At 37.1% G+C, this 20126-nt stretch overlaps 1 protein-coding gene and 1 pseudogene across 1 annotated transcript; both read left to right on the forward strand.

Moving 5' to 3' along the window:
• Nucleotides 1-8197: 8197 nt before the first annotated feature.
• Nucleotides 8198-9181, forward strand: LOC143620601 (uncharacterized). The gene has a single exon (XM_077092263.1). It carries the CDS (start codon nt 8198-8200, stop codon nt 9179-9181), a length of 984 nt encoding a protein of 327 aa, XP_076948378.1.
• A 473-nt stretch (nt 9182-9654) lies between these two features.
• On the forward strand, nt 9655-18208 carry LOC143620602 (uncharacterized; annotated as a pseudogene).
• Nucleotides 18209-20126: the final 1918 nt, after the last annotated feature.

Genomic DNA, 20126 nt, shown 5'->3' on the forward strand with positions numbered 1-20126 from the left:
TCTTGGAAATTTTCACTGATTTGTTTAAGAATGAAATTGAATTGAATTTTATATCAATCAAATAGAGCTTTTCTAAATTTTGTTGAATTGGTTCTAATACTCAATTCAATCAGTTTCGAATCTAGATTCAATTCCAATCCCTATTTAGTTCAATTAGTTTCAAAACTCGATCCAAATTAAAACTCGATTCGAATGGTTCTGACTTGGTAGTTTTTTTTAAAAATAATTTTGTTTTTATGTTTATATTTTTTTCTCTAATGGTTTGATTGATGATGTCATTGCAGCAACATAACATGTATTGTCCACTTGACATTCCCTGCAAGAAGAAATACAAAGTGTTCATCTCCATGATCAAGGGGTTAAAAGAATGACCGCTTATGCACGCTATCTCTTCTAACCCAGAGATACATACTTGTTGGATTGAAGAATTTTGGAAAAATGCCAGAACAGTCAAAAGTAGTGACGTTATCACTACCATAGTGGGCGGGAAGAAACTAAAGATCACCGAGGATGATATCTGTTGAGGCTTGAATATTAAAGATGCACCAGATCACTTCTATGGTCAAGAAAATAAAGGGGATTTGGAAGATTGTGTTACAAGTACTGGGTATGATGTTGTATGGTCCACCTGTGAAAAGAGGCACCTTACAACGTATTGGAAATTCTTGTTCCATATCATTACAAACTGTCTCTCGTAAAAAAAAGGGTTTGATAAACTTATGGTGGACTGGGTTGGATTTATGAGTCGCTCAACAAACCAAACCAGATTCAACTACTCAAATCTGTTCTTCAAGTGCATGCAAGCGAATATACTACCGAAACACACTTAGATTATGTATCCATGGTTTGTGCAGTTGCTTTTAGATTGCTTGACGCACGAGGTTCCTCGACTAGTGTACCCTCCCAAGTTTGATAAACATGGGAACAAACTACCTCCCACTGAACCTCATCATGCGAGAATGGTCAAGCAGACTGTGTTTATGGCTATGTTGGAGCCTCAAGGTCGTAGTAGGTATGAGTATCAAGGAGAACTTCCTGGTACATAGTTTAGGTTATTTGCTGAGACTGAGCCAAATAGTGATGAAGTAAGTGAAGAAGGTGAAGGTGATGACGACAGTGGCGACGATGGTGATAATGATGGTAGTGGTGATGATGAGACTGATAGTGAGGCGACTGATGGTGACACTGAGGTTAGGGTGAACACCGAACCAAGAGGATGCATGACAAGAAAAGGAAGGCTCCAAGCAATCCTTCTGCTAGGGGCTCTTCTAGACTAGCTGAAGAGGAGGAAGAGGACCTCAAGCAAGCCCTTAAGTGTTTGATGAAAGGTGTGGATTCCAAGAAATCCGCTCTTTCAAAGATGTCGACATTTGTAAGGTAATCTTTCCTTCTATTTCCATTGTGACACATGCCACCATCCAACCAACCGAAATAACCACTCCCCCTCCCCAAAACACACACACTGACCATCACCTTACCTCACCAACCACCTTACCCCATTCCCTATCCGCACAAATAGGATAACAACTCCTAGCCAAAACTAAAACCAAAACCAAAGGAAAGACCAAGCATACTACTACTTTTAGATGAACCCATCACACCACCCGAAACATCTCCATCAAGACAACATGAACATTTGCCATCCATCCAAAAAATCATACCTACCTCATATGACCAACCTGAGACCGAACCAATCCATACCTCACCCTGACACCAAACCCTCTCACCATCAGGAACATCCTCGACCCTTAGCTCACCAACCTACCAATTTACCTCTCCAATAAAAGCCACATCTTTTTGGACATCAACCTTTACCTCACCAACCCACACACAAACTACCACAATCGAACCCATCAGCCCGCCTTTAGTCTTAGCCACATCCTTTCCTACCCAAACCATAACAATTCCCACTCAAACAACCATTCAACCTACGTTCTCCATTACACTTCCCAAAACCACCAAAAACCCTGTCATATCTGTTAAACGATTGTCGAGTGGAAAATAAAGGAAGTCTCTAGTGTTCAGGGATCCTATCCTTGATAAGAATCCTGGCTCTGGAAGAGTCAAACGACAAACGGGGACTTCTTTTGATAAAGTTTGTGAACGATCAACAGCCGACAAATGAGAAGATTGTGAAAGAAAGAGACACTATGGCTGCTTAATTTGCTAAGTTGGAAAATGACAAGGAAGTTGATCGAGCCCTGATTGAGAGTTAGAGATTATGGACAGAGAATTTGGAGAACCGAATCACTGGGCAACAACAAATGATAACAAATGAGTCTCTTCTACGTGCCGAACGTCATGACGTTGTAATACTCGAGTCAAGGGTTTCTCACATTCAACCGGCATTCCTTTTTTCCTCAAATCTTGCCAACAATCGGGGGAATGAGTTGCAGTAGGGTGTTGATAGGACGTTGCTAGAATATGAGCGTCTTGAGTCAAGGGTTCTATTGATAGAAGGTGATTTCGACTCTTCAGGGAATGTTGGCACCTTAATTGTTGAAAATGTTGAGCTACAGGATGAGAGCTCAAATTGATCAACAAGAACGTTTCTCCATCTCTCAAGTCAGGGTCAATGAAGCCCTTGTGAATCGATAACTGGCTGCCCTTGAGATTATGAAGCTGATTAATGAAGACATAGAAGACCTTAAAAGCAGATTGCAAGCAGTCTTCATAACATGGGCAGACTTTGATAATTTTGATGAAGAGAAGACAAGGAAAAGGCAACCTGCCTTAGCCGAGCTTGTTTTTTATGCTCGTATGGTTTACTAAAGAGACGGTGCAGGTGGTGGTTGATGTGGTTTAAATTATATAAAAATATTATCAATATTTCCTACACTTCTAAATGCTTTGAGCTAATTTTTATATAATATTATTCTCAAGTGGTTCATATATAGGTTTAGATGTTTCAAGAGAAACGAACTAAAATTAAGTATTCATGCTAAACTTGAGACCAACTAGTGAATATTCAAATAAATTTTATATATGTTTATAGTGATTATTAATAACGTTTTCAAATTTAACTTTTAGTCTCATGTATCCAATGATGATAACTTTATACTCAATGATACAAGTGAATAAGAATTTATGTGCATACGTATTGGTGAATGAGTAAAATAACAAAATTACTTATTTACAATATGTTTCAATTCATAAGTAGGTGGAATCGTTTTGAGTTGGGTCTGCACATCGCACCATCAGAATTAGTCAAGGGATTATAGGCTTCATGTTTAATTGGTCATACAGGAAGACTCCAAGACACTTTCAAGTGGGCCAAGTACTCAAATCAGAAGCAAGTCAATGGAGATTATTTTCAGGGCTATATTAACTTTGGATGCAAGAAAAGAAAAGAATATATATAATATTCTCATTCCAGCCACCATAGATCATTCTTGGATGAATTACCAAGGAGGACAAGCTGCTGGTTTCTAGTTTAATCACCCAGTTGCCAGTTTATGAGTATTTTAACGATTGTGAGTTCGTTTTTGAGTTTTAGACATTCAAACAAGTTGTAATCAGTTTATAATGAACATGTTTATCGTATTTATCTATTTTATCTGTTGTTCATTCATTATGCTTAGCTAAACTTGTTTGAATCACCTAGGTTTGATGTTTAACGGTTTAAATTAACAAGTTCAGAGTGCTTACCGTGTGGTTGATTGTCCATTGTAAAGCTTGTATATCGTGAAATAATAATGTGTTTACATGCTTCCGTAGAAGGTTTTAGGTTGAATGTACCCCATGTGGTTAATTGTAGCACGAATTAGTTTCGTGCCAACATTGATTACATAGTTGTAAACGTACCATTAGGATTGTGTTGCTTAGAGCATTAAAACCAGTAGGTTCACCACCTTTGTGTTGGACCAAGACCAAAGGTATCTTCTTATCTTGCTAGTTTAGTTGATTTGCTTATTCATTGCGAGACCACATGCGGTTTTTCCAACTGTCGACTTGGTTAGTTTGTGAGTTGAGTTATTTTGTCCTTAGTATAGAGTTACATCATTTCTCCTAGGTTTGTAATAGCTCAAGCCTTAGTGAGACCTGTGACTTAGACATGGATCAAGTGATGAGTCATTAGGGTACGTAGATAAAACAACAAAGAATTAAAAGCTATCTAGATGTTGTTAGGGTTTACTGGTAAAACTGACCGCGGGAACCCAGTGCCTAGATCTCACCTATGTTTGCTCATCTTTAGAACCCTGTTTTCAACCACGTGTTAACACCCGAGTCATCTTGCAGCCGTTAAATCATCCTACCTAGGTGATTTGATTTCCCGTTATCGTTAAATCCCGTTAAGTTTTCTCGTTAGTTTCGTTGAGTTAAGTTAGTTTAATTAAGTAAAATAAAATAAAAGAATAAAATCACTTAAAAATCATTCAGGGTAGAACTTTGTTCGGGTTTAGTATTTGAGCCACCTCTAGTGTCCTTGAGTTCGATACTCGGACTTCTTTTCTCTTTGCTAAACGCGACCAGTACACACGCCAATTGTGTGAACTAGGTTAGGTTGTTTGGTTTTAAAGATTCGTTGGGATTCTGGTTTATTTATATATATTGTTTCGCACATTAATTTTTTGGCGCTGTTGCCGGGGATGCGGTCAAAGGTGATTAGAGAACGACCTGAGTTGCGGACTTGCCTATTTGCTACTTGTTTTAATTTTGTTTGTAGTTTAAATTAGTTTAGTCAGTTTTTAGTGCCTTATTTGCTAATTATTAACTTAGTAAATATTTAATTTTTCTTTTATTTCTAGTTAGTTAATGCGACGTACTCGCTCTCTAGGAACACCAGAGTTTTCAGGAATCAAAGAACCCGAGAGAGAGTTTCATGAGAGGCGCCGCACCCAATCATCAGTAAGTGCTCCTTATTATCCTACTTCACTTTCTTCGTCTATTGCCATTAGGGATATGGAAACCAGCCTAATAGGAGAGTAATTGCCGACTACGCTAAACCGTCCACCACCATCTGGACTAGCATCACCATACCCGCCGCTGATGGAGCTGCAAATGGGAACCGGGCGATCCCATCCCACGTTTTCCAGCTGATCCGAAGTTCAAACTAGTTTCATGGCTAGCACATGAGGACCCATCTAATCACATTGAGATTTTCGTTCAAACTTGCAATACTTTCAACATCGGAAATCTTAGCAACGAGTCCAACTATCTTCATTTGTTCCCATTCTCTCTCAACGATAAAGCCTTCAAGTGGCTGAAATCTTTGCCGACTGGTTCCATCACCACTTGGGCTGGTTTGAAAGAAAAATTCATGAACAAATTCTTTCCTCCGTACAAATATGCTCGTATCCGCGATGAAATCTGTTCTTTTTTACCGAGGGCGGATAAATCTTTTTATGTAATATTCGTTAATTTTCAAACCCAAAAACCCGACCTATTTCAAACCCGAAAACCCGACCTATTTTAAATCTAGTTTTGTTTCAGGTATTTTATGTATTTCATGTGACTTTCTTCAATTTCTATTATTTTTATTGTATTCGTTAAACCGAATCGTTTTATTATTCGATGTGATTCGTTTAATTATACATATACCCACCCATATGTTACAAATTTCATATGTAATAGTGTTTCTTACCTAAAGTTATTTAATGATATTAAGCATTACTAATATATATAAATAAAAATTATAACACTTGTGATTTTTCTTTATAATTCAAATATCACATAAATAACATTATTGTTTCATAATCAAAGTATATCCTTTTAATTTAGTTATGTCACACTTATTTTTACATAAAGTTATTTTTTTAAGATGTAAAATATCTTTCTACATCATTCCAATTATGGTCAAACCTCCTCTCCAATGAACTCTCCTAATCAATTTTATCATTAAATTTTTCTTAAGAGTAATCTCCTTATTTTAGTATAAATAAGAAACTACTCCCACCCCTTTCATTCTTTTCACCGCTCTTTGAAAAGTTAAAGAGAATTATTTTTTTTTTCATTTCAAATGTAGGATTTTAATTATACACGTCTTCTTCATCTTATTTCTATTTATTTTAATTCATGTTCATAATAGTTAATCAAATGGTCACATGACCATAACACAATCATGTATAGGAATCCACATAATACATATACCATGGTGTATAGGATGGATGAGACAAATAACACAAGGAGATGATCGATTACACAAAGGTTACACTTGCAACATTTTTACATTTTTATTTTTCTGTTTTGAATCGTTATTTTTTATTCAAAGGACCCAAGGATTTTTGATGATATATACTCATAAATGTTATATCGTCATATCCAAAAAAGTCCATAATTTTATTTCATCAAAATCCTTTTTGAAATCATTAAAACACTGCTTCTAGTAATATTTCAATTTTGACATTACATAGAGCCGTCAAAGAAAGAGGCATATCTTGTTCCTAACAACTGAAAAAGTGCAATACCAGATTCTATGTTACACTCCACTGAAATACGGTTCTAAAAATTCTATTTACGCATTTTAATTCATTTGTATGAATCCACAATCTATATCTTATAATTCGTGCGCAGATTCGTACCCTCTGATTTACATGGCTATTTTGGCCTATTTAGGTTACGAATTTGTAATAATTTTCTAAATTAAAGTTGTTCAAAAATAATTAATTTAGTAGACTAGAAATTATTGAATTATAATTAAATTGTTTGATATTTTAACTACCTTAAAAAAAATAGAACAGTTTCATGTTCAAAAACTGATCTTGTATTTCATCTTCCTTTTTGATCTTTTTCTTGTTTTTATCTTATCATTTATTCATTAGATTTCGTATTCCTTAATGTTTGCCTAAAACACATTTCTAAAATTTGGTTTAGGGCTTCATGGTTAGGATTGATCAAGTCACACAAACCTCCAGTCCTTTCAACTCACCAATCAATGTGAGTTTTTCACACCCTTTTTTTAACGATTTTACATATTTTTGGAGTAACATATATATCGTATTCAAACACATTTTCTTATTAATTCTTATTACAAACTACAATTCGCATCATGGACTTGTGTGTTTACTTGTTACTTACTCAAAGATTGTGTGCACATATTTCTTCGATAAGATTACGACCGTGTTTCGAGTAGAAAAGGGACCCCGATCCAAGTATGTTGGTGCGCCATCGCAACTAGAAAGGACCTTCAGATATTCTTTACACTCAGGACCTTCATTCGAATGTAAAGAACCCTTATTTTCTTTTCACAAGTTTTCATGGTATTGTATGGTTTTTATGTAGTATTTAAACTTTGTGAACTCACCAACTACTAAGTTAGTTGACATTATTTTATATATATGTTACAGATAATTAGAGGATGAAACGGATGAAGACACTAGACTTAGGATATTTTAAATAAGTGTTTGAAATGTTTCATTTTCCTTGTAATTTCTCTATTTGCAACTACTTGTGTACTTGATGCCTTAAATGAATTCATGATAATATTGTCACTCAATAGTGTCACATGTGTTTTGAGAAATATGTACGTCACACTCGGGCATTACCGCTTAAGTCGGGGTGTCGCATTTTGTGAGGCTTGGGGGAGATTCAAGGACTTGCTTCTTATTTTTCCTCATCATGGCCTGGTGATATGGATGCTTGCGGAAAAGTTCTATAAAGGGGTGACACAACACACTAGAGATATGCTAAATCAGATGGCCAATCGGAATCTGCTGAAGAACAAACTACCTACCGAGTGCTTTGATATGTTCGAGGACATTACTGCGAGCTATGAGGGTCGAGAGACTAGGGCCCCGACCACTACAAGCAAAGGATTGTACTAAGTAGATTCAAACACCTCACTCCAAGCTCGAGTTGATTAGCAAAAGAAAATGGTGACTGATCTCATAGTGAAGAGTGTTGCGAAGTGTGAGGAATGTAGAGGTGGCCATGATACCATCGATTTTCTAGTGACCCTTAGTAAAAATCAAGAGTCTGTTGATTTAGCAATAACACCTTTCAATATCAAAACCCCGCCTTGGGCGGTAACACTAGCCGGAGAAATCAGAATAACTTTCGTGGATGCCAAACCAGTGGCTATCAGCAATAGCAGCGTCAAGAAAACCTTTTCCCGTCGAGCGGTTCAGGACAGGGGAATGCTGAGCAAGATGATAGTGATGAGAAGAAATCCTCGTTGGAAGAGATGATGGCGGAGATTCTAAGGCGAGATGAATGTAGCTGAGCGAAAAATGAGGTAAAATTAGCGAAGCATGATACGATGTTGAAAAACCAACCCGCGACTTTAGCTAATCTTGAGAGGCACGTCGGAGAAATCGCTAGTTTGTTATTGGAGAGAGCGCCAGGAAAACTGTTAAGCAACACAGAGACAAATCCACGAGGATTCGCCAAACCAGTAATGACTAGGAGTGGTGCAGGGGAGCGTGACGATCCTGTTACTTACGAAGTGACTACAAGAGGAGTCGTCGAGGATCCTTCGGTTGATGGAGAGGAGCAGGTAGACGAAGAGATTCAGATGGAGTTTCTACCGGCCAAGGTGCACCAAAGGCGTAGCCCAGCAAGTACAGCACATGCCGAGAAGCAATCCGAACCACCAATGAGAGTTAATAAGCCTAAGTTGCCATATCCTGGGAGACTTAAGATGGACAGAGAAGAGGAACTGATTGTCAAATTCTTAGAACTTCTTAAGCAACTTCATTTAAAAGTTCCATTCCTTGAGCCACTGAATCAAATGCTCAAATATTCCAAGTTCCTAAAGGACATTCTCACGAATAAGCAGAAGTTAGCCAAAGTCTCTTGTGTTCCTCTTAGTGTTGGGTGCTCTGCCGTATTGCAGAGCAAGTTTCTTGAAAAGAAGGGTGATCCTGGGAGTTTCACGATTCCTTGCATCTTAGGCAATGATACGGTTATTTATGTGTTGGCCAACCTTGAGGCCAACATTAATCTTATGTCGTATTTTGTTTTCTATAGACTAGGTACAGGAGAACCAAGGCCCACTAGGATGAGCATTCAGCTTACGGATCGATCTGTGGAATATCCACATGGGATTGTTGATAACATGCTCGTTCGCATTGGAAAGTTCATCTTCCCGGTGGACTTAGTTATACATGATATGAACGAGGAAGGTTGTGCTCCGCTCATTTTAGGCAGACCTTTTCTTTCCACCGCACATGCGTTGATCGACGTTCGTGATGGTAAATTGATCCTTCGAGATGGGGATGGGAACATCACCTTTGACGTATGACAATCTCTCAAACACCCCAAATCGGCTGATGACTCCCTATACTACATTGATATGATCATGACTCATGTGGGGGAGCATTTCAGTAACATCTGTGGAGGCTCTGCCTCAGACACACAGATTATAGATAAGGAAATTCCCGAGTTTGAGATGATCACCATGACCGAACAACCCTCTGATGCTGACGCCGAGTCGTCCTCCCTTGAATCTAATTTATCCACCGAGATCGTGCGAGTTGATCTAAAGGACCGACATTCCGTCGAGGGTCCTCCTTCTTCCTTAGAACTTAAAGATCTACCCACTCACTAGGAGTACTTGATGAGGAGATGAAGCTGCCAGTGATCATTGCTTCCGCACTGACGGAAGGTGAGAATAAGTAGTTGTTGAAGGTGCTCAGGGTGCACATGAAGGCCATTGCTTAAAATATTATCAACATCAAAGGTATAAACCCCTCATTTTGCACTCATAAGATCCTCATGGAGGATGATTTCAAAACCATTGTTCATCCTCAGAGAAGGCTAAATCTGAAGATGCAAGATGTTGTGAAGAAAGATATTATCAAACTCCTTGATGCAGGGATCATCTTTCCCATTTCTGATAGTGCCTGGGTTAGTACAGTTCAAGTGGTTCCTAAGAAAGGTGGCATGAATATCATTACCAATGAGTAAAACGAGCTCATTCCCACTCGAAAAGTGACTAGTTGGAGAGTCTGCATCGACTATCGCAGACTGAAAGATGCCACCAGGAACGACCAGTTTCCTTTACCCTTCATTGACTAGATGCTAGAGAGTTTAGCAGGTCAGTAGTACTACTACTTCCTTGATGGTTTCTCTAGGTATTTTCAGATCCCTATAGCTCCAGATGATAAGGAGAAAACCACATTCACTTATCCTTACGGCACGTTTGCCTATAAATGTATTCCCTTCGTACTTTTCAATGCTCCAACCACATTTCATATATGCATGGTGGCCATCTTTCATGACATGATCGAGGACTTCATGGAGGTTTTCATGGACAACGTTTCAGTATTCAGGAGTTCTTTTGACCATTTTCTTTCCAAGCTTAAGAATATGAAGTCTCGCTACATTGATACAACCTAGTCCTTAACTGAGAGAAGTGTCATTTCATGGTATGCGAGGGAATTGTCTTGGGGCATCGAATCTCGAGTGCATGGATTGAGGTAGATAGAGCCAAAATTGATTCAATCTCTAAACTTCCCCCGCCTACTTCTGTGAGATGTATCCGAAAATTTTTGCTGGATTCTACCGATGGTTCATCTAAGATTTTTCTAAAATCGCGATACCCATGACAAAGCTTCTTGAGAAAGATGCCTGATTTTATTCTGAGCAGTGTATCGAGGCGTTTGATCTTTTAAATTACAAACTCGTTAACGCCCCGACCATGGTTGCTCGCAACTGGACATTACCATTCGAGTTGATGTTTGACGCGAGCGATTATGCAGTTGGCGCCTTTCTTGGATAGCGGAAGGAGTGACACTTCCATCTGATCTACTATGTGAGACGGAACTTAAACGAAGCCCAACAGAACTACACCACCATTGAGAAGGAGTTGTTAGCAGTGGTGTTTGTATTCGATAAGTTTAGGTCCTATATTGTTCTGTCCAAGACCATTCTTTGCGTGGATAATGCTGCTATTCAATATCTCTTCAGCAAGCAGGATGCTAAGCCTCATCTTATCTGTTGGATTATGCTACTGCAAGAGTTTTATATAGAGATCCTTGATAAAAAGGGGGTTGAGAATGTGGTGGCCGATCATATGTCACGCCTAGAGAGAGTCGAAGTTGGAGATGAAGATGTTGAGCTCGATGATCGTTTTCCAACCGAGTGTTTGATGTTCGTTAAAGCACATGACGCCGGTTACCCTTGGTTCGCCGATATCGTGAATTTTAAAGTTTACGGGTCTAGCCCGAAAAGATGTCTCACAAGCAAAACACGAAATTCTTTGCTAATGTTAAGTTCTACATTTGGGATGATCCATATCTATTTTCTATCGGTGCTGATCAACTTCGCAGGAGATGTGTGGATGCTATGGAGGGATGGCAGATTTTGAGCCATTGTCACGAGGGACCTGTAGGAAGACATCATGGTGCAAGCCTCATCGCGAAGGAGATATTTGATGCTGGCTTTTATTGGCCATCAATGTTTAAGGACGCGCATGAATTCGTCAGAGGTTGTGATCGTTGTTAGCGTATCAGTAATATCTCATCCCAGAAAGAGATGCCCAGAGTTTTATTCATGTTTGCGAAGTCTTAAATATATGGATTATTGATTTCATGGGCCTGTTCCTTCATCTTGTGGGAACAAGTACATACTCCTGGTAGTTGACTATGTCTCAAAGTGGGTCGAGGCCAAAGCCTTGCTCATAAATGATGCCAGGGTTGTAGTGAGATTTCTTACGGCTCTATTCTTTCGGTTTGGTGTTCCGAAAGCCTTGATTAGTGATAGAGGTGCCCATTTCTACAACGCTCAGATGGAGAAGGCGTTGCAATGCTATGGGGTCACCTATCGTCTTGCGACTGCCTACCACCTAAAGACTAGTGGGCTGGTTGAAATGAGTAATCGAAAGGATCCTTAAGAAGCCGGTTGGGAAAAACTGAAAGGAATGGTCCGACAAGCTAGATGGCTCTCTATGGGCTTTTCGTATAACGTATAAAACTCCGACTGGTTCTACACCATTTCGAATGATTTATGGGAAAGCATGTCATCTGCTTGGTTGAGTTAGAGCATCATGCTTCGTGGCCACTTTTAACAATTAACCTCGACCTTTCGACTACCAGAGAACATCGTTTTCATCAGCTACATAAGTTAGAGGAGCTTCGTGATAATGCATATGTTGCATTTATATAAATACAAGCAGAAGACTAAGGAGTTGCACGACCTAAAGCTATGAGGTGATAAGCAGTTCAAGTGTGGGGACATGGTGTATTGGTTAACTCTTGTTTAAAATTATTCCCGGGGAAAGCTTAAGTCCCAATGGTATGGACCGTACACCGTCAACGAAGTTTTCCCGTATGGAGTAGTAGAGGTTGAAGATAAAAACAGGAGCTTCATGGTTAATGGTCACCGTCTTAGACATTATATCGGCGAGAAGGTGGAAGAAAGGGAAGGCACGGTCATGTGCCTTATGGCATTCGACGCATATGCGTGATAGAGGGGTCAGGATGAGGACCGTTAAACTAAGTGCTCTCGGGAGGCTACCCGAGTTATAGTGTTTTGTATTTTTTCTTTTATTTCTTTTGTTAAGGATACCCCCTATTAACGACCGCTCGTACTCAATCTCCATTCGATTCGAGTATGTCGATTTTAGGAGTATTCTATCTCAAAGGAAAAAATTATATAAAATAAAAAAAGAGGATCATAAAAATACAAAAACATGTTTATTACTTATCTTTGTTTTAGTTGTGTACGCTACTATATGAGAGCGATTTTGCTCGGTACAGGTTATGCCTTTTCGCATAATAGCTCTGGATGATGTTTTGGAACTATTCTCCCAAGGTTGCGGCCGCAAACGAAATGTTATACGGCTTTTGTTACACATATTATGAAGACATCCACATAAACCAGGGGTGCAATACATTCTTTTATCTTATTATTTGCTTTTGCATTCGTTGCTTTTAATTTTTATATATTTTTATTGTTCTCATCGAGGACGATGTTTTCGTTCAAGTGTGGGGATGAGAGTTTATTTGACTTAGTTGTAGGACAAAAAATTAAAAAAATTAAAAAATTAATAAAAATGTATATATATATATATAATAAAAAGAAGAACTTTTGAAATGTCATGTGGTTTTAAAGTTATACGTTAAACAGGAAATGATATTATTACCGAATATTTTGACAATCTCTTGGTGTTTACAAGAATATGTATATATATATATATATATAATGAATTGGAGCAGTGTTGATAGGCCCACACGTAAGGTACTATAGCTGAACGATTTAGACTTAGTGTTCGATGTGTCGGTAGGCTCAGCATTTGAGAATGAAAGGGCGGTTTGGTTGTTGACTAAATTGAACCCTTTTAAATCGCCTTACTTTAGTGGGAAACATATTGGGGTTCTGTTTGTTTAACTAAGCCCGTTATGGGACTGGGATGAAAGGTCGGGTCATACTCAATCCTCGAGTCACATGGTCACAAAATATATAAAAACCTATTTTTTTATACGTACTTATATATATAATCTTATGTATACATATCTATTCCTGCAAAGCTCTGTACTCTGTTGTGTGGTGGCGCAGACCTAAAAGTTTATGCTCACAAAAGACAGAATTGCTCGGCCCTCTGTTGCGCGGTGGTGCAGATCTGAGCCTAGATGCAGCTTGTAACATTCTCCAATGTGGTGGAATTTTAAAATGCAAAAAAAAAATATATATATATATACAATGAAACAAAATAGAAAAGAAAAAAAAATCCTGAAAAAAAATTTGTGTCAAGTTTCAAACAAAACCACCATGAAAGAAATTGCAGTCGGTCAATCTTGATATTCGAGTAAATGCATGCACTTGAAAGAGAGGAATCGCCACTACGAGGGGACTCAAAGACAAAATTATAGTTCATAGGTTGGGGTGGCTCGGTGTGGTAAAACCATAATGAAGCATGGTGAGGTAGCAATAGGGCTTTTAAGTGTGGGTCCCACTTAGCCATACAAACTACTATAGTTGTCACACCTTATTTGTCTCGGTAAGGATTAGGTGCATGGGTTTAAGTGTATCGCAGTACCGACAATCGGCCTGATCTGACTTATTAGGTGAAAGCGGATAAGTGGACATAAATGTTTGGGTTAATGTTCTATGTTCTGCTACTTTAGTAATAATAATAATAATAATAATAATAATAATAATAATAATAAATAAATAACCCGAGAGTTGTCGTTTTTACTTGGATATGATCCTGTATAAATTTCTTTTTCAGGGACGAAAAAGGTTCAAGTGTAGGGATATTTGATGTGATTTAAACTATATACAAATATTAAAAATATTTCCTACACTTTTAATTGCTTTGAGATAATTTTTATATAATATTATTACTCTCAAGTGGTTCATATATAAGTTTTAATGGTTTCAAAAGAACGAACTAAAATTAAGTATTCATGCTAAACTTGAGACCAGTATTCAAATAAATTTTATATATGTTTATTGCTATTATTAATAACATTTTTAAATTTAATTTTAGTCTCATGTATCCAATGATGATAAATTTATACTCTATGATACATGTGATTGATGTGCATATGTATTGGTGAACGAGTAAAATAACAAAATTACTTATTTGTAATATGTTTCAATTCCTAAGCAGGTGGAATCGTTTTGAGCTGGGCCTACACGTCGCACCATCAGAATTAGTCAAGGGATTATGGGCTACATATTTAATTGGTCATACAAGAAGACTCCAAGACACTTTCAAGTGGGCCGAATACTCAAAATAGAAGCAAGTCGGTGGAGTTTATTTTTAGGTTTATATTAACTTTGGATGCAAGAAAAGAAAAGAATATATATAATATTCTCATTCCAGCCACCATAGATCATTCTTGGATGAATTACCAAGGAGGACAAGTTGTAGGTTTCAAGTTTAATAACCCGGTTGTTGGTTTTTGAGTATATTAACAATTGTGTGTTCTTTTTTGAGTTTTAGACATTCAAACAAGTTGTAATCAGTTTCTAATGAGCATGTTTATCATATTTATCTATTTTAGTTGTTTTTAATTTATTATGCTTGGCTAAACTTGTTTGAATTACCTAGGTTTGATGTTTAACGGTTTAAATAAACTAGTTTAGGGTGCTTAACGTGTGGTTGATTGTTTGTCCATTGGAAAGTAGGGCCGGCCATTGACCAGGGCGGAGTGGTCGACGGACCTAGGCCCGACTCCGCGGTAGGCCCGAAAAATTTTAAAAGATTTATATATTTTATATATAAATTATATTTCAGATTTCTTTTAACAAGGCCCAATTTCAATTTCCAGTTGCCCAAATATGAAAGCCCATAAACAATTTATAATTTTCAGTTTTTGATACCTGGTGGTGCTGGTTATGAATTAGGAGACCAAGAGGCACGATGCGAACGACGATCATCAGAAATTAAGAAACTTAAAACCCTTACCGCCGTGACATCCGTCTGCGTCCATGCCCACTCCGGCCAGTCACAGCGCCGCAACGCCGGCTTCTTTCAATCTTTGGTCTCACAGCGCCGCTCCAACTGTCCGTCTCCGAGTCTCCGACTGTCCGTCTTGTTGAGTTGAGACTTGAGGTTTGTTTCTTGTAATTAATATGTGAGAATTTAGAATTTAGATTGTATTTATGTTGAAGATTATGTTCGATTTAAAGAACCGAGGCTCCGACTGACGGCTGTTGGTCTGTTAGTGTTAGATTATGTTAGATTTTAGAATATTAATATATTATATATTGTACTTACTAATATATATATATATATAGTATATTATATATTTAGCAGACTAGCACAGTAGGTTTTTTTAGATTATATTATTAGATGATTATATATTTAAGTAATATAATCTTTATATATTTTTCAGAAAAAATGCCTCCTAAATACAAGTATCTATCAGGTAGTCACAAACTTAAAAAGAGGAAACGCGCGAAAGAATTAACAAAGTCTCAGGTTGGGAATATATTTAAGTTTTTTCCAAAGGAATCTCAAACTTCAAGCGGTAAAGAAGAACAAGAATGCGTTTACGTTGATAAAGATAATGTGATTAATGTTGAAGCAATTGTTGATGGTAATGTCAATGTGGATGAAGATGATATTGATGCGGATGGTCTGTGAATGAAGACGATATTGATGTGGATGTTCAAGTGGATAAAGATGATGTTGATTTGGATGAAGATGATGTTGATGCTAATATGGAAGGTGCTAATTTGGATGAAGGTAATATGAATACAAATATTGATATTTTTTATCCTAGAAATTGGGATACCCTTAATCCGTACATGATCAATATCTTGGTGGAGAAAGGTCCAAAACGAGATTTGACTATTCATAAGGGCCCGGTGAATTCAATTGGAAGACGGTTTTCTTCAAGCATGTATACAAGACGTCTATCTAATGGGTAGACTTGTGATAGAGTATGGCTAGTGTATTCGAAAGAGGTTGACAAGCTATTTTGTTTTTGTTGTAAACTTTTTAGAAAAGGGCAACCAAAAGGTGGGTTGGATAGCGATGGTTTTGCGAATTGGAAACACTCTTCCATTAGACTTAAAGATCATGAATCTAGCATTGAACATATGAAGAACATGAAACAATGGTTTGAAATGCGTAAAAGGTTGAATTGTAAGGAAACAATTGACAAAGTAACATACGAGCAATTCAAGAAAGAAAGAGATTATTGGAGAGAAGTTATTTTTATGATTCTTGCACTTGTGAAATTTCTTGCTAAAAATGGTTTAGCATTTCGGGGATCCTACGAGAAGTTGTATCAAAAAAGTAATGGAAACTTTTTGGGATTGATTGAGATGTTGGAAGAGTTTGACCCAATTATAAAAGAACATGTACGACGTATTATGAATGATGAACTAAACGTACATTATCTTGGGCACAACATCCAAAACGAGTTAATAGGTTTGCTAGCACATCGGATTAGATCAGAAATCATCGAGAAGATAAAGCAAGCAAAGTATTATTCTATAATTCTCGATTGCACTCCCGATATAAGTCACCAAGAACAAATGTCGATAATTGTGAGATATGTCAATGTCAATTTAAACTCTAATACGGTTACTGTTGAGGAATCTTTTCTAGGTTTTCTAGTTGTTGATGATACCACCGGTAAGGGACTTTTTGATGTTACACTTGAAGAATTAAAGTCTCTTGGTCTTGATGTCAATAATATGCGTGGCCAAGGCTATGATAATGGATCAAACATGAAAGGAAAACATCAAGGAGTTCAAAAGAGATTCTTAGATCTAAATCCTAGAGCTTTTTATGCCGCGTGTGGTTGTCATAGTCTTAACCTTGTATTATGTGACATGGGTAATACTTGCACTAAAGCTAGAGAATTCTTTGGTGTCATACAACGGATTTATTCCGTCTTTGCTAATTCTACTAAGAGGTGGGCGATTTTAAAAGACAATGTTAAAGGATTGACTCTTAAGTCAATGTGTCCTACTCGTTGGGAAAGTCGTGTGGATAGTGTTAAACCGATTAGATTTCAACTTATTGATGTAAGAGAAGCTTTGCTTGAAGTTAGGGACCTCAATACCGACACCGATACTAAAAACTCAAAGCGATGCTCGTTCGCTATCAAAGAATGAAGCTTGTGAGTTTGAATTTTATTTAGCAACTGTCATATGGTATGAAATATTATCAACGGTGAATGTCGTGAGCAAAAGATTGCAATCCAAGAATATGATTCTCGATGTTGCTATTAAACAAGTGAAAAATTTGATTAAATTCTTCAAGAATTATAGAGAAGTGGGCTTCTCTAAGGCTATTGATGAAGCTACAAAAATTGCCATTGAAATGGGTGTTGATCCGGTATTCTCTCAAAAGCGTCCGATTATTAGGAAAAAACAATTTGACGAGTCTCATGAGCAAGAAGTCTTATTTTCACCCGAGGAGAACTTTAAAGTTAATTACTTTTTATGTATCGTCAACCAAGCGATTGCTTCTCTTGAAACAAGATTTGAACAATATGAACAATACGAAAAACTATTTGGTATTTTGTTTCCTAAAAACTTGAAGACGCTTGATGAAACAAAACTTAAGTCGTGTTGGTATACTCTTCAAGAAGCATTAAAGCATGGAGACGAGTCCGATGTTGATGCCGATGAGCTTTATTTGGAGTTGAAGTTATTTGAGACATTTTAATCTAGTGATATTGTCACACCTTTGGATGCTTTAAACAATGTGGTGCAACATGGTTTTTTCCCTAATGTGGTAAATGCGTATCGAGTGTTATTGACTATTCCGGTAACTGTGGCTTCGGCTGAAAGAAGTTTTTCAAAATTGAAGTTGTTGAAGACTTACATGCGGTCCACAATGTCCCAAGAAAGACTTAACGGCTTGACGTTGATATCTATTGAGAGCGATGTATTGGAAAGCATAAATTATCAAAACTTGATCGAGGGTTTTGCTTCAAAAAATGCTAGGAGAGCATCACATTTCGTTTAGGTATGTAAATTAGATTATTTTTGCTACAATTTATATGTTTTGTGTATTGAAATTACAATTATCATCGTATGATCTACTTTTATTTGAGTTATCGAGTTTTATATTTTACTTAAGTCTTAAGGCCCGAATTTATACTCGCCTTCGGCCCAAATTTTTTTAACGGTTTTCGAAGCCGGGCCTGTTGTAAAGCTCGTATTTTGTGATATAATTTTGTGTTTACATGATGCCATAGATGTTTTTAGGTTGCATGTACCTCGTGTGGTTGATTTTAGCATGAATTAGTTTCGTGTCATAGTTAATTATATAGCTCGGTTAATATTTTGTGTGTTAATTGATTGTGGTAGACGTATCATTAGGGTTTGTGTTGCTTCGATCATTAAAACCAGTAGGTTCACAATGTTTGAGTTGGACCAAGATCATAGGTACCGACTTATTTTTCTAGTTTAGTTGATTTGGTTATTTGTTGTGAGACCACGTTCAGTTTTTCCAACTATGGACTAGGTTAGTTTGTGAGTTGAGTTATTTTGTATGAACTAGGTTAGGTTGTTTGGTTTTAAAGCTTCGTTGCGATTCGTGTTTATTATATATATATATATACTATATATAATGCATATAAGAGAAAGAAAGAGAGAATATTGAAATTTAAGAGATGTATAATTTATAAAGCATAGGGTACAACACGCATAAAACTCCAAACATTTTTTCACCCGTCCTACTAAACGAAATGTGTATTCAGGTGGATTTCAAAATTCAAAATCCACTTTTTCATCTCATATTCTCTGGCCATTCAAAATTCAAAATTACTTTTGCTTTCAAAGCCCTAAACGCAGCATATTGAAATCCTAATAATCTTATATCCAAGGGCGTTGATGGTGATGGACGATATCTCCAAAGACTTTCACCCTCGCCTGCTACTGTTCCACGGAATCGACATATTTCCGGGGCAGTGGATGAAAATCAGGTAATCCGGGACATGATAGAGTTAATGCCGGCGTTTATTGCTTTTCAGGGTTTACAGATTTGGATTATTGATGAGGTTGTGGTAATGCTGAGTTTGTACTCATTTTCCGTCACAGGTATCTTTGTTTTTCTGCTTGTATAATCACGAAAATTTGCATAATTTACATCATGTTTGATTGATTTTGGTTAGGTTGGTTCGAACTTTGTCCAGCAATACCATAAGGTGTTTCGACAACAACTGAATTTGTTCACCAGTTTTATACCAGTTCTTGCACTATGATTCGAGTTGATGGAAAATCTACTGTGACCACATCTGCTATATCTGTGAGTTTTATTCACATTGGTAAAATTTACTTTCAGCTTCTGTACATTTTTGCCATTTGGACCCATAATAAGATTGTTAAAACTAATGAGTTGTAGCCTAAATTGTTTTGATAGCTAATAATTAGTTTATTGCTATACAGTTGGGCTGAAACATTTGGTTTTGATGACATATTAATTTATTATAAGTTACTTGCAAAATAAAAATTAAAAATCTATAAGTTTGGTTTGGCCTTACGGCACACAAAACTTAACCGAAGTGAAAGTTGGGTTTTTGTGGAATCATAAAACCTAACCGTTGGTTTTTTTCAAGTTTGTTATTTTGGTTTCGGATCGGTATTGGATTAGGGTGTAATATTTAGTGTTCGGCAGAGTGGTTATGTGTAATTTGAGTTATCTTCGAGTGGTTTTTAATTTGATCAATTTGGGTTATGGTTTATCACTTTATCCTAAACGATCTAATGGGTCATGTGAAAATATATAGGTGGAAGGAGAACGAGTAAAAAAGGATTAAAAGACGTAGGTA

The sequence above is a fragment of the Bidens hawaiensis genome, unplaced genomic scaffold, assembly GCF_021521415.1.
Source record: "Bidens hawaiensis isolate Kalapana, Puna unplaced genomic scaffold, B.hawaiensis_p1.1 tig00002617_1, whole genome shotgun sequence".
Classification (NCBI taxonomy): Eukaryota; Viridiplantae; Streptophyta; class Magnoliopsida; order Asterales; family Asteraceae; genus Bidens; species Bidens hawaiensis.